The sequence below is a fragment of the Oncorhynchus nerka genome, linkage group LG11 (genome assembly GCF_034236695.1).
Source record: "Oncorhynchus nerka isolate Pitt River linkage group LG11, Oner_Uvic_2.0, whole genome shotgun sequence".
NCBI classification, from domain to species: Eukaryota; Metazoa; Chordata; class Actinopteri; order Salmoniformes; family Salmonidae; genus Oncorhynchus; species Oncorhynchus nerka.
Genome location: NC_088406.1, coordinates 44999119 through 45026296, shown reverse-complemented (window position 1 = coordinate 45026296; position 27178 = coordinate 44999119). Strand labels below are relative to the sequence as shown.

General features: G+C 41.4%; 1 protein-coding gene across 1 annotated transcript; it reads right to left on the bottom strand.

Annotated features, from left to right (window-relative positions):
• Positions 1 to 199: 199 nt before the first annotated feature.
• Positions 200 to 25768, bottom strand: LOC115137640 (myelin protein zero-like protein 2). Its single transcript, XM_029673964.2, has 5 exons — positions 25445 to 25768; positions 6073 to 6242; positions 5543 to 5753; positions 5000 to 5168; positions 200 to 3677 (listed from the first exon to the last, which is right to left on the bottom strand). Exons 1-5 carry the CDS (start codon positions 25497 to 25499, stop codon positions 3521 to 3523), a joined length of 762 nt encoding a protein of 253 aa, XP_029529824.1. The 5' UTR covers positions 25500 to 25768; the 3' UTR covers positions 200 to 3520.
• Positions 25769 to 27178: the final 1410 nt, after the last annotated feature.

The window sequence follows — 27178 nt, the reverse complement described above, 5'->3', positions numbered from 1 at the left end:
TATATCTTTATGTTTGAAGCCTGAAATGTGGCAAAAGGTCGCAAAGTTCAAGGGGGCCGAATACTTTCGCAAGGCACTGTACATGCTATTTGTCTATCTACTATGTATGTGATGTCAGCAATCATCAATTTAACAGCTATAGTTGCCGAAGTTCAAATTTCAGCAGAGACGCATCATCACGCTTCAAGACCAGCAATAATTCAGTAAAAGGTCATTTTTTATTATAAATCAAACAGTAACATTAACGTGGATTTTTTTTTAAACAACAGGATAAAATACTTTTTGCATGTTTAAAATTCAGAGACATAAAAAAAACTATTTCTCAGTTTAACAAAAAAAAAAAAAAATATATATATATATAAAGAGTGGTACAGTAAAATGTAATAAATAAAAACGTCTCAAGGACAATTTTGGAATCTAAGGGTTTTCAGATCTGACTGCATGCGACTCTTTTCAACTCCCACGCACCCTGGCAAGCATTGATGACATTTCATCTTAGTTCTAAGACTGTAATATAAGACCATTTGAAGATTCTTTCTGTCGACGATTGGACCATGGCTATTTGCCACTCAATTTCACTGGCTGTGAATACAGTACAGTAGATACCTAAGATGCTGGTAGGTAAAAAAAAAAATCTTATATTCTTGCTCTAATACTCTTTTCACAATACTAAGGCAAACCGAACCGAACCGCCCAGCTGTACTGGCTGGGGCTGATTGCGCATCTATAGTTGCGGGAACTGTGCTGAAAAGGACAACGTGAAAAGAAAATATCTGTACAGTACAGTTCAGGTCATTCCTATAGTGAATAATAAGAATCAACCTGATTGGTCCTTATTGGCCAGATCAATGAATGTCCACGGCATCTACCTAATCCACCAATTGACAGACACACACAATCACCATCAGGCTATCTCAGGCAGTGTCAGGTTGTCAGTCTGTAGACATTGAGATCTCTATGTCTCATTAGGCAGTGCAGCACTAATAGCTTGACTTACAGTGGTTACTGTAGCTCTAGGATCCATTGACAGAGCAGAAAACACAGAAGAAGGACCATTCTTGTGTACAGTATGGATATTTTCAACAACAGAGACAGGTGCCTTAGCTCTATGGGTACTTGTTATTTTCCGTAGAAATGTAACACTATTCAAATCAGTCCAACATTCTTGATGTGATACATTCTCTTTGGTACAGCGCATTGTGAGATCCCAGTTTTTTCTTTCCGCAGCTCCACTCAACTCCTTCAGGTAGCAGTGTTCTGTCCCTTTCCCTGTCCTTATGCCCTGCATTTGGGACATACTAGTCTGCTATGCTGCCTGGTGCTTCCTATTTCCCCTCTCAAACTTCATCATCATCTTCATCCAATAGGATTCTCAGATGTATTCTTGTTTTAGACTCTTCAAACTCTTCTTCAAACACAGCTTGAGATAAAATACTTTAAAGGCATTCCATTCATAGTCTCCTCTCCTGTTATGTCATCCCGGCTGCCATGCTTAGCAGCAGGGGCGGTTGAAGAAATCACAGGTCACCTGGATTCACCTGGTCATTCTGTCATGGAAAGAGCAAGTGCTCCTAATGTTTTGTACACTCAGTGTGTGTGTGTATATATATATATATATATATATATATATATATATATATATATATACAGTAGGCTACTTTCCAGTGGCACACTGACTCACCCAAAGATAAAGACAGGCTACTCACCGCTGCTGGCCGACGTGTTCGTCGTGGCAATAGTCTATCTCAAGATTAGCTCCTTTGAAAAACAGTGCTGATGTTCGCAGTTGTTGAGAAAATTGTTTCCATTGGTTCTATAGACAGTTTAGTGTTCTCTTTTCAGCAGTAGGCATTTGCTTTACAAACTGTAATTTTTTCCCCCTTCGATTGCATTTTGAAATATAATATAATCCATATATAATATAATCCATAGATGGCAGTTCCCATCAAATCAGGACGCGAGTGTACCAATGAATTTAACAGTCAAATTGCCAGGGTAAGAGGTTCCAAAACCCTTCTATGGATTGTATTTCTATGTCCACAACGCAACAAGCTGTATATTTGACGCACATGGAGGCTGGAGGCATACCGGTAACTGACAATATAAAGGAAACACTTGAGTAATGAGGGACACAAAGTATATGTTATGGTGTGGGATGCATATTCCTGGCATGGTTCAGGTCCAGAACCTAGGCCTTTTAAGACACTTTATGTTGGCTTTAGTTTAGGAGTTATCTGTATGTGCTTGTGATAAAACTTAATCCACAGCTATGTTTTGAAACTCTCGATCCTCTGTGGCTAAATTATGCTCTCTGGTGTATTTTGAACATTGAGAGTGGGCTCCTGCGGTTGGATAAAAAATATATATGATATAATGTCTATATCTATGTTTTTTTTCTCTTGGGTCCTCCATAGGCTTGGGCCCAGGGGCTTCAGTCACTGTAAACCCCTGCATTATATTTACTTATACAACGGGTGGGTCTAATCCGGAATGCTGATTGGTTAAACCCGCATTCCAGCCGGTGTCTATTCCACAAGTTACCACCGGCTAAATCTATGACGTTAAAATTCATATTTACTCTGTTCCATCCGACTGCGCAATCCACTGTCTCATCAGTAAAAAACATCCACTGACTCCACTATAAAAAGCATCTGGACATTATCTCACATGTCTTTTAGACTAACATTTAGTTTTCAATAGCAGAGATTTCTATAAACCTTGCTGTCTGTCTCTGACATTTGCAACATTGTTTCAATATTCAAATTCGATCTCCAGCTGTTCCATAATAATGAACGTGTCGGGAGTCAGGACGAGACAAGACAGGCACTCAGCCAGTTGAAATCATGAATCAGCTGGCATCATTTCTTTATGGATATATACAAAGAAATGTAAATTGAAAAAAGGTCAAACGAAACGAAGTGCAGTTAGTTTGCAGTCTTTTCAGCTTCAGTTTGAAGTGAGTGTTAGCTGTGCTGTTGGCTAGCTCCTCTGAACAAAAGTTCCCTGACAAGAGAGCACATTTTCTATTTATGCCAGGCGAAATCGGGCCTCATTAGCTCACTGTTATGGATGTCTCCAAACAAATGTCACTAGAAAACAGCTTAAACAAATGCAAATGCATACTGTTTCTATTCGGGCTAAAGGAGGAGTGATGGTTGCTGATAATGGGCCTCTGTATGCCTATGTAGATATTCCATAAAAAATCTACAGTTTCCAGCTACAATAGTCATTTACAACATTAACAATGTCTACATTGTATTTCTGATCAATTTGATGTTATTTTAATGAACAAAAAAACGTGTTTTTCATTCAAAAACAAGGACATTTCTAAGTGACCCCAAACTTTTGAACTGTAGTGTATATAAACTGTATATATTCTATCCAATCACAGGAGCCCACTCTCAATTTTTAAAATACACCACGGAGGATCAATAGTTTAAAAAAACAACTGTGGATTAAGTTTTACCACAAGCACATAGAGGTAACGCCTAAAATAAAGCCAACATTCACTGTCCCCATCTCAGTCAGAGTCATCGCCTCCGCCGTAGTCAGAGCTCCTGTCGTCTTCCTCAGAGGAACTGGGGTCCTTGGTGCTGGCCTCCGAGATCATACCGTCCGAGCTGTCAACCTCTAGCACGTCATCGTCCACATACAGGTGGATGGCCCGTGCAGGGTGGCTAAGACACACATACACACGCACACACACACACATACACACACACACACACACACACACACACACACACACACACAATCACAAACATACACACACGCAGACAGAGCCGCAGTCAGAGGCCAAAGACGGGAAAGGTTGAGCAGGAATTGGCCTTTTAGATGAGGGGAAAATAACAACTTTTCAAGCGAAGCCATCTTGGAACACCTTGTTTGCTCTGGATTAATCAATTGGTCTGGATTTTGTTTTTTGAAAAAAAAAAAAATCCTTCCATGTAGAGTTGGCTTTTGTTGGTGAGATTCGAAGGGCAATTTCTTTTGCATATGTGGTTACACATGACATTGTTTAAATGTAAACCAAAAGAAGCACCCAATGCACAGAGATCAGAAAACCCAACAGAATGAGAGGCAAAGTAGTCCCTTCACCCATAGACCATAGATTTGGAACCCTAATGATATATTGTGTATGCCATAGACACCAGATCAAATAGAAAGTGACCATAAATGCACTGTCTAAAACAGAGACATTGGGTGTCAACTATCTAAAGGTTTAAAAAACTGAAATACAGTGACAGTCATAGTGAAATAGTTCTCAATTCTTTGACATTTTTATGGATTTGAAAATAATGAGTCTAATATTTTATAAATGTCTGTTTTAAACAAGTGCCTTGGGTCTTGCAGTGAATATTGACATTATTTTGAGTATTTCTGCAGTAGTTGAACATTTTTACTGATTAAAAAAAAAAACATCTGCTTAGAAATACAAAATCACTTCAGAACAAAACAAAATAAGATCATTGATCAGCAGTAAACCGAGACGGAAATGTAAAGACATCTTGTTGTGGACTTGTGGTTGAAAGGAATTGAACCAGATGAGAGAGAGACTGCTGCTACCTATACAACCATGGGCATTGGCTTACTAAGTGCTATGCGATTGGAAATTGATTGGGCAGATGTTAGAGTTTGAAACTGGTTAGTAGACAATAACAATAGAAACACTGTACAGGAAATACAGATAAATATGAATGCAGGCATACTGTCTTTCCAGAAAGGTGCATGGCGGTAAGATACAGGATCCAGCAGATGGATCATCCACAGTAGTATTCTAAGGCACTTTTAGCATTGAAGTCTGCTCTTGGTAAAAACTTCTGCCCAATTATAGGTCCAGGTTTTGGTTCCAAAGCTAGGTTCAGAGGAGAGTGTCCAAGCAGAAAAAGCATTTGACTGAGCACAGTCCCAGAGGTGAGCACCGCACAGCCCAGCCAGAGTGGGGAGACCGGGTAGAGAGATCCCACTCTCTCTTGCTCCTTCTCTCTCTCTGTCTTACCACACGGTAGGGTCCTTTCTCTGTCTGCGAGGTAGTTCCTCCGCCCCCTCTTCCTCCCGTCTCTTCTCGCGACATCGTCTTATTGACATGATGATGACGAGGAAGATGACCATTAGCACGATGGCGCCCCCGATGGCTACAGCAAGCATGATCATCTCAGAGAAGGAGGCTTTAAAGGGAAAAGGGGTAAATGAAATAGACAAAGAGGTAACTGTCACTTTATCTACTCAAACAATACTAGATGGCTGGTTCCCAGGGGAGGTACATGATGATGATTTTATGGGATGTGTTAGGATTCTTTTAAATGCATCAACAGTATACATAGTATCCCACTACAGTAGCAATGTCGGCTAGTACCTCTTGTTGCTGTGAGAAAGGAGCTGCTGAATGGAATAAATGACAAATGGGTCAGATTGGTTTTGTAAAGATTGCTGGGAGGTTTTCACACCAAATATTGGAAACGCCAAAGATTGGACAGCAGACATGGCTACAGTATGTTTTAACCCAGCACCCGTGAACGCTTCACAGTAGACAGACACGAACCTGTGGTGACCACGGTCAGTTTCACCTCCCCTGCGTTGCCATGGACGTCCGGAGGGTTCTTCACCTGGCAGCTGAACGTCCCGTTGTAAGTGAACTTGACCTTACGTACCACGATGGTGGCGTCCCGCCCCATGATGTCACCTGCCCATATCGCCCGCTTATGGAAACGCCCGTCCGGGGGAGGGTAAGGCCTCTCATGGTAATAGAACACCTGACAGAGATTGACACAATGCTTAATGAGATCACATTGCACCTCATTAGCGGGTAGTTAATTGCATCTAATTGACTTAATTGTCACCTCTGATTGACTTTCTCCAACAATAGTATTTCCGAAACAAGGTCATTTTTCTAAACTGTTTAGACAGATTTCAAAATGACGCTGACAAGGAGGTTGATGGTTGACTCAGAGGTCCTTGACAAACTACAGAATACAGACTATAAACACACACACACACACACAAACACACACGGTCTCTGAACTGCATCTCGAGGATGCCCAGAGGGTTCCACAATTAGCAAGGGTGACTCACTGACTCCTCCCGGCCAGGTCCAATGGGTCGGAAGCTCCATGAGACCGTGAGCGTTGCTGGGGTGATGGGCGAGCTGCTCTGGAAGGTACATTTCAGCCACACATCTGTACCGTTCACTGCCTCCACCTCCCCCGACGTTTCCACCCTCAGCCCACTGACCGGGAACAAGCCTGAAGCCACAGGAACACAGCACAGCACAGTAGTTATGCAACAGAAACTCTGCTAAACATACATACAACATCAATACTGTATGTTATCGATGTTTGTGTACAAACAGACCCCCACAGAAAAACATTACAGAGAAAATGCTGGAAAATGAAAAAATTGGCTGCATTTTCCCAGCTCCAGATAATGGATTGAGTGATACCCACAGAATGGAGTCTGTAGTTTGGTCACACACACACACACACACACACACACACACACACACACACACACACACACACACACCTCTGATATTACATTGGTTTTAAATCGCTTTGGTGCCATTTTCACAAGTATGTGTTACATTTTCACAAGTATGTGTTACATTTTCACAAGTATGTGTTACATTTTCACAACTCTTAGTACGAAAAAAAGATCATCAAAAAGGCAGTTGCTTCAAAACTATAAGCACATTTTTAATTGACTAAGTGCAACACACAAAATCAATCATACTTTTCCACCCAACGTAATCAGTGTATCATCTAGAAATACAGTTCACATTGCAATACGTGTTCATATGAAGCAATTACTTTTCACAATGCAAAATTCACATTACTTTTGACATGATTGTCTTCTCATTTGTTAGAATACATTTAGCATTACTTAATCAAATCAAATCAAATTGTATTTGTCACATGCGTGGTAGACAACGGGTTACAGTTAAATGCTTACTTTCGGGGCCTTTTCCAACAATGCAGAGTTAAAGACCAGATAAAACAGTGAGTAAAAAATAGAAATAGTAACACAAGGAATAAATAAATACACAGTGAACAACGAATAAAAATAACGAGTCACATGGCTCTAAACATTTTAGGGAGTCTAAAATAATAGGTCTCTATACAGGGAGTAGCGCAACGTGTCGATGTGCAGGGGTAGGAAGTAATTGAGGTAGCAATTTACTGTTCATATAGCCAGGGCTAAAGTGACTAGTTAACAGGATAGATAATAGACAGTAGCAGTGTGAAAATGTGTGTGTGTGTGTGTGTGTGTATGGGTGTGGCGTCAGTATGCATGTGTGTGCATGGTATGTGTGAGCGGGCGGCAGGGTAGCCTACTGGGGCGGCAGGGTAGCCTAGTGGTTAGAGCGTTGGACTAGTAACTGAAAGGTTGCGTGTGTGTGTTGGGGTGTCAGTGTACTCTAAGTATGTGTGAGTGTGTGCATAGAGTCAGTGCAAGATAGTTAGTGCAAAAAAGGGTCAATGCAGGTAGCCATTTGATTAGCTATTTAGCCGTTTTAAATATAAGGCTTGGGGTAGAAGCTTTTTAGGGTCCTGTTGGTTCCAGACTTGGTGCTTTGGTACAGGTTACTGTGAGGTACAAGAGAGAACAGTCTGTGGATTGGGTGGATGGAGTCTTTGACAATTTTGTGTGATGTACTGGACCCTCAGTAGCGCCTTGCGGTCAGATGCCAAGCAGTTGCTATATCAAGTGGTAATGCAGCCAGTCAAAATGCTCTCGATGGTGCAGCTGTAGAACTTTTTGATGAACTGAGGGCCCGTGCCAAATCTTTCCAGCCTCCTGAGGGGGAAGAAGCATCGTAGTGCCTTCTTCACGACTGTGTTGGTCTCTTTGGACCATGACAGATCCTTAGTCATGTGGACACAGAGGAACTTGAAGGTCTTGACCCGCTCCACTACAGCCCAATCGATGTGAATTTTTTTATTTTTTTACCTTTATTTAACCAGGCAAGTCAGTTAGTTTTCAATGACGGCCTGGGAACAGTGGGTTAACTGCCTGTTCAGGGGCAGAACGACAGATTTGTACCTTGTCAGCTCGGAGGTTTGAACTCACAACCTTCCGGTTACTAGTCCAACGCTCTAACCACTAGGCTACGCTGCCGCCCCTATGAGGGCATGCTCGGCCCTCCGTTTCCTGTAGTCCACTATCAGCTCCTTTGTCTTACTGACGTTGAGGGAGAATGGGTTAAACCAGGGTCCCCACAGAGTGTTTCTTGGTAGTTTTAAACAAAACTACTTTGAAACAAAGGTATACACCGCACACACATGGTTATGGGCTTAAAAAAAACAAGACCCCTGTACCATGTCAGATATAGAGTTGAAATGTATTCAATTTTGTGTTTGCATCACAATATTACACTTTATATACATCACAGAGGACTGAATTATAACAAAACTGTTTGACATAGAAACACCAGATTTTCAGTGTTTAAAAAAATATATGTTTATTAATTATGAAATTATGAAAAATATTAGTAATATTCCACCCATGATGCCACTAGGTCATTTGACTATAGTAAAGGTGTGATCTACACACAATATCCCATAATGTCAAAGTGGAATTTTCAAATGTATTGAAATTAATAAAAAATTAAAAGCTGACATTTCTTGAGTAAATAATGATTAAACCCCTTTGTTACAGCAGCCTAAATAAGGTGAATAAGACTGCTCTTTGCCTTTGTAGGTCAGTTCAGGTGAATGCCCTGCCCTTGCCTTTAGTCTGCCTCCTGTCCCTCCTATCGCCATGGAAACGCCTTCCTGAAACAATGACACTATACTTTGCTTAAACCTGTTCTGCCTTAAAGATTAGTGGTTGACCTTTTGATTAGTTGTCCTTAAAGACTAGAATGTTCCCATGTGGTTAGCCAAAAAGATTACAAGATAGTAACCCTGAATGACGAATGTGTGAACTATCAAACAGATGTCACATTTCTTGTTTCCTGCTTGTAGCAGGGCACGTTTAAAGGAATCATTTTCTCTTACTTACAGTGCATTCGGAAAGTACTCAAACCCCTTCCCTTTTTCCACATTTTGTTACATTACAGCCTTATTCTAAATTGGATTAAATAAAAAATGTTCCTCATCAATCTACACACAATACCCCATAATGACAAAGTGAAAACAGGGTTTTAGACATTTTTGCAAATGTATTACAAATAAAAAACACAAATACCTTATTATTTACATGAGTATTCAGACTCTTTGCTATGAGACTCGAAATTGAGCTCAGGTGCATCCTGTTTCCATTGACCATCCTTGAGCTGTTTCTACAACTTGATTGGAATCCACCTGTGGTAAATGCAATTGATTGGACATGATTTGGAAAGGCACACACAGGATTGTGTCGAGGCACAGATCTGGGGAAGGGTACCAAAACTTTTCTGCAGCTTTGAAGGTCCCCAAGAACACAGTGTCCTTTATCATTCTTAAATGGAAGACATTTGGAACCACCAATACTTTTCCTAGAGCTGGCCGCCTGGGGGAGAAGGGCCTTGGTCAGGGACGTGACCAAGAACCCAATGGTCACTCTGACAGAGCTCCAGTTCCTCTGTGGAGATGGTGAAAACCTCCAGAAGGACAACTATCTCTGCAGCACTCCACTAATCAGGCCTTTATGGTAGAGTGGCCAACGGAAGCCACTTCTCAATAAAAGGCACATGACAGTCCACATGGAGTTTGCAAAAAGGCACCTAAAGGATCTCAGATCAAAATAAACAATATTCTCTGGTCTGATGAAACCAAGATTGGCCTGAATGCCAAGCATCACATCTGGAGGAAACCTGGCATCATCCCTACAGTGAAGCATGCTGCTGGCAGCATCATGCTGTGGGGATGTTTTTCAGTGGCAGGGACTGGGAGACTAGTCAGGATCGAGGGAAAGATGAATGGAGCAGGTACAGCGAAGGTTCACCTTCCAACAGGACATCCACCCTAAGCACACAGCCAAGACAACACAGGAGTGGCTTTGGGTCTCTGAATGTCCTTGAGTGGCCCAGCCAGAGCCCGGACTTGAACCCGATCAAACATCTCTGGAAAGACCTGAAAATAGCTGTGCAGCAACGCTCCCCATTCAAATTGACAGAGAAGAATGGGAGAAACTCCCCAAATACAGGTGTGCCAAGCTTGTAGCGTCATACACAAGAAGTCTCAAGGCTGTAATTACTGCCAAAGGTGCTTCAACAAAGTACAGAGTAAAGGCTCTGAATACTTATGTTTGTGATATTTAAATGTTTTTGTTTTAATACATTTACAAACATTTCTAAAAACCTGCTTTTGCTTTGTCATTATGTGGTATTGTGTGTTGATGATGAAAAAAAACAGTTTAATCCACTTTAGAATACAGTTGAAATGTAACAAAGTGTGGAAAAAGTAAAGAGGTCTGAATACTTTCCGAATGCACTGTAAATGTTACATGATTTCATGACAAGTGTTTCTGCAGGGAGGGTGTGTAATGCAAGTCAAGGTGTCCTTGGATGAATGTTAGCTAGATGCATAACCAGCATTGTTAAAATAACTCTTTCATGAAATCTGACCATAGCTGTTCACATCCTAAAAGAAGAATATGTTCAATCGTAGTCCATGAAGCGGTATTAGGATTATGTGCACAGCTATAACTGTATGTAACAAAAGGTATACCCATTACAGTAAAGATATATCCAAAATTAAGTTGCTGGGGTCTTTTTGATGGGGGGGGGTCACACTGCTTTACTAAAATTGCATTGGAAAACACAGTACTCTAATACAATACTACATGTATAAGCCATTTTCGCTTTTATCCAAAGTGACAACAGTACATACTTTTGTATGTGACCCCAGTGGGAATCGAACCCACAACTCTGTTCTTGCTAGTGCCATGCTCTTACTAACTGAGCCAAATAAGACATGAGCGTGCCATCCTCCATCAGGCCATGGATGAGGCATGCAATGACATCGAATCCAGACCTATGTCAGGCTTGTTTGGTAATACGGCCCTGGACATTTACTACGATGTAGATGAGAACCAATGGTCAAATGCTCCAGACAGGCTTGCTGCAAACTAGTACCTGCCAAACGTGATGTTTTTTCCATTCATTTAATTAGTGGAATTGTATTACAGGACACCTATGTTGTAATTATATCGGTAAATATATATTTTGGATCAATGGTTGTGTGGTGGAAGATGTCTCCAAACAAAATGAATGCACAATAAAAGGTTTTTAATATAAGACTTGCTGCGTTACAGGTGTTACCAGTTTGGAGTTTTGTACTAAGAGTTTTGAAAATTCCCCACATACTTGTGAAAATAGCACCAAAGCGATTGAAAAAAAACTGTACTAAACGATCTTGTCCCCAATTAAATCATAAGCCCTGCTTATTCTGTCCAGGTGTCGTCCGAGTTAAGATTGCCCTGTTTGCTTTGTGTTCTGAGTGAGTGTGTGTTCCAGGTAGAACCCTTTAGGAGCCACGTAGAACCCCCTGTGGAAAGTGTTCTACATGGACCCCGAAAGGGTTCTACCTGGAACCAAAAGAGGTTCTTCAAAGGGTTCTCCTATGGGGACAGCCAAAGAACCCTTTTAGGTTCTAGATTGCACCTTTTTTTCTAAGAGTGTATGTTTACCCATTTATACTGAACAAAAATATAAATGCAACATGCAACAATTTAAAAGATTTTACTGAGTTACAGTTCATATGAGGAAATCAGTGAATTTAAATAAACTAATTAGGCCCTAATCTATGGATGTCACATGACTGGGAATACAGATAAGCATCTGTTGGTCAACAGATACCTTAAAAAAAGACCTCACAATGGGCCTCAGGATCTCATAACGGTAGTTTTCTGCATTCAAATTGTCATCGATAAAATCCAATTGTGTTTGTTGTCCATAGTTAACAGTATGCCTGCCCATTCCATAACCCCATCACCACCATGTGGCACCTGTTCACAACGCTGACATCAGCAAACCACTCGCCCACACAATGACATACACATGGTCTGCGGTTCTGAGGCCGGTTGGATGTACTGCCAAACTCTCTTAAATTACGTTGGAGGCGACTTATGGTAGAGAAATTATCATTAAATTATTAGGCAACAGCTCTGGTGGACATTCCTGCAGTCAGCAAGCTCCCTAAAAACTTGAGACATTCGTGGCATTGTGTTGTGCGACAAAACTGCACATTTTAGACTGGCCTTTTATTGTACCCAGCACAAGGTGCAGCTGTGTAACGATCATGCTGTTTAATCAGCTTCTTGATATGCCAAACCTCTCAGGTGGCTTCACGTACCTGCAGTGAAGCCACTCAACATTACATTCAGTCATCTAACCGTCTCCCGTCCAGAGCGACTCACAGTAGCAACCAGGATGGAACATTTCTGGGATCTTTTATTTCAGCTCACAAAACATGGGACCAACACTTTGCTTGACCAACACTTTATATTTTTGTTCGGTGTAATTGGAAGTAGTGTTCTGTCATTGAAATGGATGGATCTTTTTAACAGGGTAGGCAACAGGGGTGTTGTCCAACCCAATGACCAAGCAGAACATGACCTAGTCCTTTAAACCTCTGGGAAGATATGATCGGAAGTACATGGTTGTATTCATTAGGGCACACTGTAGCAAAACGTTTTGCAACAGAAAACAAAATTGAACAGGTACAGGTAGTCAGTCACCTTCCCGCTTCAATTTGTTTTCTTCTGTTTGGTGCTAATGAATATGACCCAGGGTCTATAAGGTCCTTTAGGTGACAAACACATGCACTTGAACCAGCTAGATCTTCACTTTAACTGGATAACTACTGTATATGGCTGGCAACCATATTCAGTCATAATAATAATCGCTCTGATCTCGTCTCAATATGCATGCATCCCTCCCGCACTGAGAGGGCGTTTGAAATGGATATAAGTCTATGGGTCCATATAGACTGGATGCTTGTTTATCTAATGCGTTCACTCATGTAGCTGGGAAAACAGCTGCTGGGCTCGGCTCCCCAGGAACCTATCTCATCCTTATCAGCAGCGCAGAGGGCTTCCTGTAGGCCACATTACTAGTAACCAGCCCCACTGTACATTAGACAGAGGGCCTCTCTCTTCACCCCCACCAGAGGAGTTCCCCCTGGCCCTAATGTGTTTTAAATTGCCCAAAATTATTGGGGGGGGGGGGTAGTTGGCTGTTTTGTCTTTGGGGTGGAGGGCGGGGGCTTTGGTAGAGGCAGACTGATTGGGGCAGCAGGTAACCTAGTGGTTAGAGCGTTGGACTTCTAACCGAAAGCTTGCAAGATTGAATCGCTGAGCTGACGAGGTAAAAATATGTTGTTCTGCCCCTGAGCAAGGCAGTTAACCCACTGTTCCTAGGATGCCATTGAAAATAAGAATTTGTTCTTAACTGACTTGCCTAGTTAAATAAAGATTACATAAAAAATATATAATATTAAATTGGGCCTGCCTTGAGAAACAGGGCAAAATTCTCAGGGATGAGAAAAATGCCTGTATTTAGGAGATCTGAGCTGGCTAGCTAGGCCTCTATCAGTCCCAGTTAATGACCGTGGCTGGCAGAAGGAGGATGAGGAAGAGGCTCAGACCTGGGCCAATCAGTCTGTCTGTCCACAGCAGACTCCACACTGGCTTTGTTGTGAGCCAGGCATCGCCCCAATACATTTATCCTCCACCAGGAAACTGGAGCAGAGGAGGGGGGGGTTGGAGAGCGGAATGCGAGGGGGAGGTGGACTAAATTGGCTCTCACATGGTACTTATTTACAGTAGGTTCATCCAAACTCAAGTATGTTAGGTAATCATCTTAAACATCACACTATGAGCCGCACATCATTTGAATTTGTGTACAAATGTTTAATCATTTTCCTTTCATTTATTAGAAGCATAAATAGCACTTATTTCTCTGGCATTAAATAATTGGCCCTGATTTAATTCGGAGATGACGCCTTCTGCTAATGCAGTAGCTTTTTGATTCCAGTGTTACTGATGAACAATTACTTCTCAGGATTTCTGAATCTAACTTGGGTTTTAATAGAGATTTTAAAAAGCTTGTAAAGTGTGTACCAATTACTTTAATAGCATATCATATATGTTATTATATGCTATTTAATGAGGAATTAGTGACAGTTACAATTACAAAAAGGCACATTACTCAAATGAAAGCAATTGTTGATGTTATAAGCTGCACATCTAGCACATTCGGTTCCTTGGAAGTTGTGGGAACGTAAGGTTTTGGTTTCTCATTGGTTCTGGGAATGAAGCCATAAGTTTCCTGGCTGGTAAAACTGAATGTTTTTTTCCACGTTCTGAGAACAGAAGGGAAAATTCCACCTGTTCAGGGAACATTTTTATATTGAAGGGAGGTTCTGACAACATTTTACTATGGTTTTACTAAGGTTTTAATAAATTATAGGTTAGTTGAAGGTAAGTAAATACTGTTCTGAGAACACACTGCTAGCTTAGTTTGTGTTAACTGCTTAACACCAAGCACAGATAGGACACAAGGAAATTCATTTCCTTAAGCATTAATCATGCAAACACATTTATTATTTTATGGTGGCACAGCATCCGTGAGTTTCAAACCTGTTCTGTATCCATGAAACAGTCCACTGCGCCACCAGGATGGAGCTAGCATGCCATGAAGTGCGGCAAGTAGCCTAGTGGTTAAGAGTGTTGGGACAAAGGTCGACTAAGTGAAAAACCTGTTGGTGTGCCCTTGAGCAAGGCACTTAACCCTAATTGATCTGGATAAGAGCGTCTGCTAAATGACAAAAACATTTTTCGTATATTTTTTTCTACTATTTTTTTATACAAAGTTGTGGACTCATTAAGATCAGGTGTGGCCAATTAGTGGGTGTGGCCAACACACCTGAATATACTTAAGATAGAGGATAGAGTTTTGTTGACGCTGAGAACAGAATGTGTATGTTTTTAAACATGTTTTGTGGTTTACCTGGAAAGTTTTGTTAACGTTCTCGGAACAATTAGCCACACCTGATCTTAAGTGCTTGTTTCCTTTGAAATTCAGTCTGTTTGAAATTACTAAAATGAACAGCTTTGTATGAATTTAAAAACCATGGTATGGTAGCTCCATCTTGGTGGCGCAGTGGACTAATTCCATGGATCGAGAACATAGGGTCAAATCTCACTGATACCATGCCACAATAAAAATAAGTTTTTGCATGATTAATGCCTAAGCAAATTAATTTCCATTATCCTATCTGTGCTTGAAGTTCAAAACAGTTAACCCAAACTAAGTCTTATAGAAAAATTTTCTGATAATATTATTTAATTACCTTCAAATAACCTATAATTATCAGGTTTCAGGTATGACCCAGATGCAGAGAGTGTCAAAGAAATAAACGTTTATTTATCGTACAGGGGCAGGCAAACTACAGGTCAAGTCAGGCAGAGGTCAGTAATCCAGAGAGGGTGCAAAGGTCCAGAACGGTTGGCAGGCTCAGGGTCAGGGCAAGCAGGGATCAATAATCCAGAGAGGTGGGTCAAGGTATAGAACAGCATGCAGGTTCAGGGCAGGCAGAACGGTCAAAACTGGAAAGGACTAGAATACAGGAGCAAGAACAGACAGGCGCAGGGGGAACAAACGCTGGTAGGTTTCACAATAACAAAGCTAACTGCCAACAGACAAACAGAGAACACAGGTATAAATACACAGGGGATAATAGGCAAGATGGGTGACACCTGGAGGGGGGTGGAGACAAGCACAGACAGGTGAAACAAGTTAGGTGAATTAGTGTGGCAGGTTAGGAGAATGAGGTTAAGGTTAGGAAAAGAGTTAGGGTTAGACTTAGCTACAATGCTACAGTTGTCAACAACTATTGTCCCCGACGCGAACTAAATGGCCACGGACCAATGGCGAGCATCATAGGGTGTAACCTGATATCAAGAAACGGTCTGTAATTAAACCCTTCTTGTTTCACCGGCCAGGAAACGTATGGATTCGTTCACTGGCATGGGAAACGTAGTTTTTTTTTGCCAAAGTAAATGAAATAGATAATAATCAAAAATGAAATAAACAATAAAAAAAATGAACAGTAAACATTACACTCACAAAAGTTCCAAAAGAATAAAGACATTTCAAATGTCATTATGTGCAAATAGTTAAAGAACAAAAGGGAAAATAAATAAACATAAACATGGGTTGTATTTACATTGGTGCTTGTTCTTCACTGGTTGCCCATTTCTTGTGGCAACAGGACACATATCTTGCTGCTGTGATGGCACACTGTGGTATTTCACCCAATAGATATTGGATTTGATCAAAATTTAGTTTGTTTTCTAATTCTTTGTGGGTCTATGTAATCTGAGAGAAATATGCGTCTCTCATATGGTCATACATTTGGCTGGAGGTTAGGAAGCCCAGCTCAGTTTCCACCTCATTTTGTGGGCAGTATGCACATAGCCTGTCTTCTCGAGAGCCAGGTCTGCCTACGGTGGCCTTTCTCCTTTCCTTAAGTTAGGGTCAGTCACAGTGGTCAGGAATTCTGCCAAATAGCATTCTAGTTTGCTCAGTTTTTTGTTAATTCTTTCCAATGTGTCAAGTAATTATATTTTTGTTTTCTCATGATTTGGTTGGGTCTAATGTGTTGCTGTCCTGGGGCTCTGTGGGGTCTGTTTGTGTTTGTGAACAGAGCCCCAGGACCAGCTTGCTTAGGGGACTCTTCTCCAGGCTCATATGTCTATTGGTGATGGCTTTGTTATGGAAGGTTTGGGAAACATTTTTGTTGTACACAGAGGATATTTTTGCAGAATTCTGCATGCAGAGTCTCAATTTGGTGTTTGTCACATTTCTTGAATCCTTGGTTGGTGATCGGAATCCCAGACCTCACAACCATAAAGGGCAATGGGTTCTATTACTGATTCAAGTATTTTTAGACAGATCCTAATTGGTATGTTGAATTTTATGTTCCTTTTGATGGCATAGGCCCTCCCTGCCTTGTCTCTCAGATCGTTCACAGCTTTGTGGAAGTTACCTGTGGCGCTGATGTTTAGTCCTCGGTGCACAACTGAGCAAGAGGACAAGTACATTAGAGTGTCTAGTTTGAGAAACAGACACCTTACAAGTCCTCAACTGGCAGCTTCATTAAATCGTACCCGCAAAACACCAGTCTCAACGTCAACAGTGAATAGGCGACTCCGGGATGCTGGCCTTCTAGGCAGAGTTGCAAAGAAAAAGCCATATCTCAGACCGGCCAATAAAAAGAAAAGATTAAGATGGGCAAAAGAACACAGACACTGGACAGAGGAACTCTGCCTAGAAGGCCAGCATCCCTGAGTCGCCTCTTCACTGTTGACATTGAGACTGGTGTTTTGCGGGTACTATTGAATGAAGCTGCCAGTTGAGGACTTGCACTTGTGCAAATCTAACGAGTTGTTTTTACGTAATGTACAAGAAATGGTTGCCTCTTTCATAAACGGTGGGATTTACATTGGATCTGGAAGAACAATGTAAGGCAAATCAACCAATCGGCACGGCTCTCCCCTCGGACTCAGGAAATTGTGTTCTTTACATTATTTCCAAGGTCGTGTCTGAGTTGCTTTTTCTTCCCACTTCATGACCAGACTCCTAGTCCGTCGGGAGGAAACCTGACTCTCTTACAGGTTTGGAGGAAGATACACTTGGGCCGGGTCTCCTACACACAACAACACAAAGCCTAAAAAGACTACAAAGACTCTCTTCTCTCCTTTGTGGTCAGAGATTTCACAAGCCCAGGTTACATTTACAAGAGCTCTTTCATATTGGGAGAGTAGAGCTGAGTTCAGGTATCAACCTGTATTCTCAGGCTAGGGCTACAGAGAGAGGGGCAGGGCCAGGGGTGTTGAGTGTTCCAGTGGTGCCGTGCAAAATATATGGTGGGATAGCTCCCCCTTGCACAGTAGGCTACATACTATCACTATCACTCTCTCTCTCTCCCTCAATCCCTCCCACATAGGGCTGTGGCGGTCATGCCATTTTGCCAGCCATCAATTTAATAGACACCATCCCAATAAATCCATTCTTTATTTTATGCAGGTTTAAAAAAACAACAACATGATGATATGAAGAACATGTATTTCAGAAGAACAGAATATGTTGGCCTACTGTGTGTTAGTTATATGGCTATGCTCCATGCCATGGGCTCTGTAGGCTTGTTCATTTAGCAGACAAGATATGCTTAGAAGTTCTGTGCCATCATTTTTATATGACTTTATAGTACGAACAAAATAAATTAACTTAGCTGAATAAAATAGAAAGGATATTTTTACCATTACAAAGCGAGTACGCAGATGAAGTGTCTACGTTGAGCGTAAAAGTGATCATTTGAAACAGGTCCTAAGTGGTAGATTTAGAGTTATTTGGCAACGTTAGTTGTGAATGATACAAACATTAGAATGTCCTAGCAATCAAAACATATATGGGATGCATGATGCCACTATAGACTATTGATGATTTGAGAAAGTATCAAAAATAAGTATGCGCTCTGTTCCTTGCTCCAGGCTGCACAGCTGTTTTCTCATCAAGAGATCATATTTTCAGACTATTCTCAATTGAATCTTGTCTTTCGATTTAGCAAAAACACATGTCATCTGTATGCACTCAAATAGCGAATGGAGGCCTCACGCTTTCCCTCCAGTCCGTTTTGTAGGATACTTGGGTTTTACAGAGGACCGTGTGCTTAAGATGAGTAACTGAGAAATAAATACAAGAAGACTTATTTCACTTCATTCATCAAACACTGTTTGAGGAGCATGCTCTCGCTGCCCGACAGGTGATATTCCGCCCAAACTCTGTATGCCATGGACTCTCCAACCTTGTTCCTGCAACGACCCAGTGCTTAATTTGGAGAGCAAGTCAAATCTGTTTGGGAACATCGATAGTAACATGTTTTCGCGGCATAACATATTTCACTAAACTGTTGACAGCCCGCCTGCGTGCTCGAAGGAAAGAATAAAGGAGAGGGAAGAGGAGATGGAAATGCATGGTGGTGAGATATTCTATATAGCTCAAGGTAATATGTCACTCAATGAATTATGAAAATATTTTTTTAAATGCCCTATTACTAGGCTATTCAAAATCCAATACATTACAACTCACTATAATTGTAGGCTAACTGTAAACCGCCCTGCACAATCAATGAACCATCAACATCACCCAGGGCTATACGTTCTCTCCCAGACTCATGGATAGACATTTTGGAGCATACTGTAGCATAAGGTAACCAGTCCATCCAGTATGCATAATAATACAGTCCACACTCAAAGGCTAGACCAATTATGTACCAACGACATCTTAAATCAGTTTTATGTTTTACTGACATGCGTAACATGTGGTAGGCTATGTTTGTATAACGACATAATCATCATTTTAATTCAGTTTTTTTTCCCGGGTTTACATAAGAATAAGCTCTAATATGCATATGGGGGTTTTGAATGAATCACCACCTTAAAAAGCGATGTCCGTTTCTTTGTTAGGCTTTGAAACAACATCCACAACCACCATGTTTTGCACTGTCTCAACCTGCTGTTGATCTTCTTTCTTCAAATTGATCATCACAGTGAGGCGAGTTTTAAAAGTAGGGTGGTCCTACTGTTTTGATGATAAGTGTGTGATGTGATTTTCCATGGCATTTGCATTGATGTCAGAGTGGTTAGAGGGACAATAGAGTCCTGTGTACCGGGCCATTAGGACCTGATGGTAGTTCGCATTACCGTGATTCAACGGTCACATGGGATTTCATTGCGGTCATGATTCCTGACTGCCGGTGTGGCGGTAATACGGTCACCACAACAGCCCTAGAGGGAGTCCCACTCTTTTCCACCCCCTTCTCTCTCTCTCTCTCTCTCTCTTAACTTCCCCCTCTCTACCTTTATTTACAAATTTAGGGGTGAACTGACAGACTAGAATTAATCTTGTAGTATTGGCTAGGAGAAGTCTGTTTACGATAAGAAAGGATAAACGTTTAATCCATCAAACCTCCCCTCCCTCAACGCTGACTCAAGACGTTCTCCACAGATTGTTGATTTGGATTCATTATTTTAAGTGGGCCTCGGTCCAACCCAACAAAATCACTACCGCCCACACCAATAACGCTCTAATGCGCGGAAGAAGACTTTTCCACGCACCATATTTAAATTACAGGTAGACATGTTGTTTAGTTACATAGCGCCTTAGAGGTGGAGGATGACTTTGGAGCAGATCATTGAATGGATCAATTCATTTGAATATGTAAGTTTGTCACAGGGACTCCATAAAACATTTGACATAATACATGCAGTCTCTCACAGCGACAATTCTCTCATGCTCTGACATGTAAAGGCTTTCATCAACGTTCGTCACTTGGCTATTTAGCTGGTTCTTGACTAATTTCCTGCTGGCTCTAACGACGTCAGATGAGCAGTCTGAAGTTACTGGAACTGATTTCTTTTTCCCGAGGAAACCCACTAGAGTTAACTGGAAGTTCTTTCGTTTACATTATTGACAAACCGTTTGGAGAACAATAGAACAGGCCCCACAACAACTTTGTCATGCACAGGGAAGTACATATGAAATCAAACCATTGTTTCAGCTTCGGGCCAAAACCGTTCTCATGAAAATAATCAGGAGTTTTAAGAGTGGCTTTGCATTGAAAGCCCGGGAAAGCAGGTACCATCCATTGACTTTATGAGGCTAGCTTATAGGGTGCAACTTGAGATAGTCACTTGGTCTATCAACTATGCCCCTGGGCTGCCCATTCACTTTCTGCATAAAAGGTGTGTTGACTGTTTAGCATGTCAAAAACACACAGATTTCCTTAGTGATATTGACCATGTACTAATACCAGAGGCGGTCAGTAGTGGAACAGAAGCGACCTTTCTCTATTATGGCTAATTAGATGTTATCAACTATGCCAAACTGCCACCCAAATATCTGGAGGTTAGATAACCAGCACAGGCAATTCACTGTTGATCTGAACTCACGTGTCTGTGTGTCAAGATGGTAAACCTGAATATGAAAACAAGCTGACACATGCATGGTTGTGTGCTCTCAGGGTCACAGGCACACAAGGCTGGTTGATAGGAAAGGATAGAAAGGAAGTGTAGGTATATACTTATGAAAGGAAACCCAGTCATGGTAAGAAAGAACATTTATCACCAATGGCAGAATATCACATAATGGTTAAGAGAGTATTGGGACGGCTTCCAGTTCATGTTTTAGCTAAAGAGGGGAAACAGGGATATTTACAATATCGAAACAACGTTTCTCTCTGGCCCAGAGTAGTCCAAAAGAGCCTAGAGAAGGGGTAGGAAACCCTGGTCCTGGAGGGCCGCAGGCCCTTGATGTTTTTGATTTAACCGACCTGGAAGACCAGGTGTGTTGAATTTAGACAATCACTGAACTGATCAATTAGCTCAGTTGGTCAGGTGTGGTGTCTAGTTGGGACAAAATCCTATTATATCTGCGGCACACCATGAACAGGGTTGCCTGCGAGCTCCTCTTTATTGGTCTAAAATAAGATTTTGCCTCGACAGTTGTGTATAGTGCTGCTACAGCCTAGGCTCCTATAGTGTAGAGGACAGGCATGAGATTGATTCTTAGCCTAAATGCAATAGATTTGAAAAATGCTACATGAATGTGAACATTTGAAAGAGTGAGATTTTATACAGTTGCGTGAGTGATGCTCAAAAGTGTCAACAGTTTGTTGTCAGTAAATTGCTCAACAACAATATCAACAAGGCAGGTCCGTCAGGCTCTAGTTTTGTCGCAGCTGGACTACCGCCCAGTCACATGGTCAAGTGCCGCCAAGAGGGACTTAGGAAAATTACAACTGGCCCAGAACTGGCTGGCCCTTAAATGGACACATACAGCTAACATTAAAAATATGCATGTCAATCTCTAATGGCTCAAAGTAGAGGATAGATTGACCTCATCACTACTTGTTTTTGTAAGAAGTATTGACATGTTGAATGCACTGAGCTGTCTGTTTAAACTGCTAGCACACAGCTCGAACACCCATGCATCAACCGATCTCTGCCCGCACCCTCCCGGCCGACTAGCATCACTACTCTGGACGGTTCTGACTTAGAATATCAGGACAACTATAAAACCTAGGTATCTGGCTAGACTGTAAACTCCTTCCAGACTTACATTAAGCATCTCCAATCCAAAGTTAAATCTAGAATCGGATTCCTATTTCGCAACAATGCCTCCTTCACTCATGCTGCCAAACTTACCCTTGTAAAACTGACTATCCTACCGATCCTTGACTTCGGCGGTCATTTACAAATTAGCCTCCAACACTCTACTCAGCAAATTGGATGCAGTCTATCAAAGTGCCATCCGTTTTGTCACCAAAGCCCCATATACAGTCGTGGCCAAAAGTTTTTAGAATGACACAAATATTAATTTTCACAAAGTCTGCTGCCTCAGTTAGACTGGTGGCAATTTGCATATACTCCAGAATGTTATGAAGAGTGATCAGATGAATTGCATTTAATTGCAAAGTCCCTCTTTGCCATGCAAATGAACTGAATCCCCCAAAAACATTTCCAATGCATTTCAGCCCTGCCACAAAAGGAACAGCTGACATCATGTCAGTGATTCTCTCGTTAACACAGGTGTGAGTGTTGACGAAGACAAGGCTGGAGATCACTCTGTCATGCTGATTGAGTTCAAATAACAGACTGGAAGCTTCAAAAGGAGGGTGGTGCTTGGAATAATTTTTCTTCCTCTCTCAACCATGGTTACCTGCAAGGAAACACGTGCCGTCATCATTTCTTTGCACAAAAAGAGCTTCACAGGCAAGCATATTGCTGCTAGTAAGATTGCACCTAAATCAACCATTTATCAGATCATCAAGAACTTCAAGGAGAGTGGTTCAATTGTTGTGAAGAAGGCTTCAGGGCGCCCAAGAAAGTCCAGCAAGCGCCAGGACCGTCTCCTAAAGTTGATTCAGCTGCAGGATCGGGGCACCACCAGTACAGAGCTTGCTCAGGAATGGCAGCAGACAGGTGTGAGTGCATCTGCACACACAGTGAGGCGAAGACTTTTGGAGGATGGCCTGGTGTCAAGAAGGGTAGCAAAGAAGCCACTTCTCTGCAGGAAAAACATCAGGGACAGACTGATATTCTGCTGAGACTGGACTGCTGAGGACTGAAGTAAAGTAATTTTCTCTGATGCATCCCCTTTCCGATTGTTTGGGACCTCTGGAAAAACGCTTGTTCGGAGAAGACAAGGTGAGCACTGCCATCAGTCCTGTGTCATGCCAACAGTAAAGCATCCTAAGACCATTCATGTGTGGGGTTGCTTCTCAACCAAGGGAGTGGGCTCACTCACAATTTTGCCTAAGAACACAGCCATGAATAAAGAATGTTACCAACACATTCTCAGAGAGCAACTTCTCCCAACCATCCAGGAACAGTTTGGTGACGAACAATGCATTTTCCAGCATGATGGAGCACCTTGCCATAAGGCAAAAGTGATAACTAAGTGGCTCAGGGAAAAAAACATTGATACTTTGGGTCCATGGCCAGGAAACTCCCCAGACCTTAATCCCATTGAGAACTTGTGGTCAATCCTAAAGAGGCGGGTGGACAAACAAAACCCCACAAATTCTGACAAACTCCAAGCATTGACTATGCAAGAATGGGCTGCCATTAGTCAGGATGTGGCCCAGAAGTTAATCGATGTCATGCCAGGGGGGATTGCAGAGGTCTTGAAAAAGAAGGGTCGAGTGTTTTTCTGCTCTTTTGCACACCAGTATTTCTACTTGCACATCCTCATCTACACATATATCACTCCAGTGTAAATTGCTAAATTGCAAGTACTTTTCCGCTATTGGCCTATTTATTGCCTTACCTTCTTACTTCAGTTGCACACACTGTATACACATTTTCTATTGTGTTATTGACTGTATGTTTGTTTATCCCATGTGTAACTCTGTCTCGTTGTTTTTGTCCCACTGCTTTGCTTTATACTGGCCAGTTCGTAACTGTAAATGAGAACTTGTTCTCAACTGGCCTACCTGGTTAAATAAAGGTGAAATTTTAAAAAATACATGAAAAAATACCACCAGAGATCTCTTCACAGTCCACAAGTCCAGAACAGACTATGGGAGGCGCACAGTACTACATAGAGCGATGACTAAATGGATCTATATTCCACATCAAGTAACTCACGCAAGCAGTATAATCAGATTTTTTTAAATAGATAAAAAATACAACTTATGGAACAGCGAGGACTATGAAAAGTCACACACACAGGTACAAACACCCAACAACAAATACATATAACATACACACACACACGTACACCTGGACTGTGTGTAGTAGTAGAATGGTGGCCGGAGAGCACACACTTAATGTATTGTGATATCTGTTGTGAAATGTGTTTTAATGTTTAAAATTTGAGTTATAATGAATATTACTGTCTTAATTTTTTCTGGGCCCCATGAAGAGTAGCTGCTGCCTTGGCCGCAGCTAATGGGGGATCCATAATAAATACAAATACAAAATATTGTCAATCTTTATTTGCACAATTAGTCAGGCACTCTGTCAATATGAAGGAATTATTGCTCGGCACATGCTGTCAATGTAAACCTAAGCAGTTTGTGCTTTGCTTGCCCCTATGCATATAATCCATTTATAGCATACAGTTGGACACTTCTAGAGATTAAGTCAAGGTTAAATATGCCTACTGTTCTCCAGAGGAATATCAATGATGCCCACCAGTGCATGAAACTAAACACGTGTCAATTAACTTAAATTAGTCCAGCAGGCTCCGTTGTATACATGTTAACTTAATAGCCAAAAATGTGAACTATTTTCAGTGTCATCTGTTTATAACATATCCATTGAGGGTCTTTGTATGTGCCAAGATAGTAGCTCATATGATACACTAGCGACATCCTTTGGCTTGTTGACGGGAAACAGGTGGACCTTCCTATCCGGCGGTCAACATCTCGAGAATCCTTGGCTTACACGCAAGCACGGATACACATGATCAAAAGAAGGAAAGTAATTATGTTGCATGAAGCTTCAAAACAATGCGTCTTTTCCTCAATACCGACAAATAATGTAAAGTCATTAAGGGGCTATAAGCAAGTTGCATTTTATAATCACGTAGGAACGCTCAGGCGACCAACCCTATATCGTAGCAACGCATGGAGCCAAATTCCCACTTCCCTTTGACGCACATCGGACACTCGGGTCAGGTTGGAGACTTCCGGTATTCATAATGTTTTCACCACTTCAGCGCTCTAATGCATAGAACAGCTACTCCAACATCTCACGATAGCATCGTAATGATGTGTCGAGTGAAGGATGGAGGAGAAACATTACTGACACGAAATAAACTAACCATATGATCTAAACTACTATAACCAGAGATTAATAATACCCACAATTACTATTCTCTTGAACTAGTTTCCATTGTTTGGATTAATTCAAAATTAGTAGAGCATAAATCAAAACAACTTCGCACACTCACCTGAAGCTGCCAATCCGGACAAGAGGACGAGGAGATAAAAATGGTTTACGCTCATTGGAAAAGGTGTCCGGAGTCGACCAAATTGCCTAGACCCTTGTGGTGTCCCCACCAACCCACTGAATAAAATCAAAATGGACTGGACACTTCGATGCTATAAACTCGCTGAACTCTTCTGGACCTGTAGTTTAGACTGTCTGTAAACCCCAACCCTATCCGCACTGACTGGCGGTCTCAGACGATGTGGGACACGTCTCAACTCGATCCTGCCCTCGTCATTTTGACGGTCTCCCACCTTTTTCGAGCGGAGTAACAAACCTTCACTCTATTCTTATCTAATTTTCACTTGCTGAAGTTTGACGAAGACAACCATTTTCATATTATTTTCCAACCTGTTGAGCCACCAAACTTTTCAGATTTTACTGCCATTCCATTACTTAAAAAAAAAAAATGTCAGTGGCAAATTTATATCCAGACTAAGACGGTGCCCCCAACATAAATGTAAACAGTGAAATTAAAACACATCAGCGTACAACTTTTTAAAGGATTCATAAAATGACATGTTGATGCTGTAGTCTATACCTGAGGCAACGAGGTACGCCATATTTGGCATAACACCAAAGGCTGTTTATATCCCCCTATTGTATGTTTATGCCTATAACATCATTTGCAAAGCATTTTTAAGCCTAGTGCTTATGAAGAATAATATGCTTTTAAGCCTTTTATGTATAGTTATGTGTTGTGAGACTTATTAATCCAATGTTTGTTTTTATTGAGCCTTTGTAAACCAAAGGGGCCAGTTTCCCTCAATTTTGTTGGTGTGGCCACTGGCTTTATGTCAGTTCAAAGTTGTGATAACAGGGGGCACAAACGAGCTATATTCTCTGGTCCTTATCATCAAAGTTCCACACAAAGTACCACTGATGCGCTCATCCAAACCTGTCAAATATACACAAACATCGCGTTTCATATTATTCATTTCAAATGAGAGACTTTAGTTCAAACAATTTATTGTAATAGACAAAACACAGGCCTACACATAGGCTTATAGCAACACAATAAGAAATAACGTGACAAAATCATTCAGTCATATCTACAAGTCAAAACCATTGTGTGTGTGGTTTTGTAAAAATAATTTAGGTACTGGCCTATGTATTGTCTTTAAAAATCAATTATGTGGGATGGAAACAAAGCACCAATAGGTACATTTAGGGGTAAGTAATACAGTATAGATCCAGAGGCGGTAGAGAAAGCAAGACATCCCACTCTGGGGGCGGCGCCACTCTGGTCTACTTATTTCCCCCTGTGGGTGGGGAGAGCGGGGAGAGACAATAAGTAGACCAGAGCCATTGGTCTCACATGGGAACGCCAACTTACACAGACAGGAACCTTGACCATTTTTCCAATGGTAAACTGCCTGAGTAAGAAGTCTGTGAATCCCAAAAATAGTAGTTATACAGATGATTAACAAAAACATGCATACAACACTATTTTTACCTTGGTTTTTGTGGTATATATGAATGAAAAAAACTGTTTTGATAATGGTATTCATGCACATACCTTCCATAACGTAGAGGACTATGATATTTTCATTGAAGAAGTAAGGGAGGAGGATGATCTGCATAACATACCAATACCTATTGACATACCTTTGTATGCCTCCTCATCTGTATACCTGCAGACACAGACACAGACACAAAAGTGAGCAGTTTAGTCATGTGCAGCCAAAACATCTAG

What these genes read in the sequence shown, in the direction of transcription:
- LOC115137640 (XM_029673964.2), bottom strand. Translation starts at nt 25,499, where the DNA reads ATGAGCGTAAACCATTTTTATCTCCTCGTCCTCTTGTCCGGATTGGCA. An exon ending in GACCTGGCCGGGAGGAGTCA is followed by an intron (nt 5,754 to 6,072) that starts GTGAGTCACCCT and finishes AATCTCTGTCAG; the next exon opens with GTGTTCTATTACCATGAGAG. An exon ending in ACTGACCGTGGTCACCACAG is followed by an intron (nt 5,169 to 5,542) that starts GTTCGTGTCTGT and finishes TTCCCTTTAAAG; the next exon opens with CCTCCTTCTCTGAGATGATC.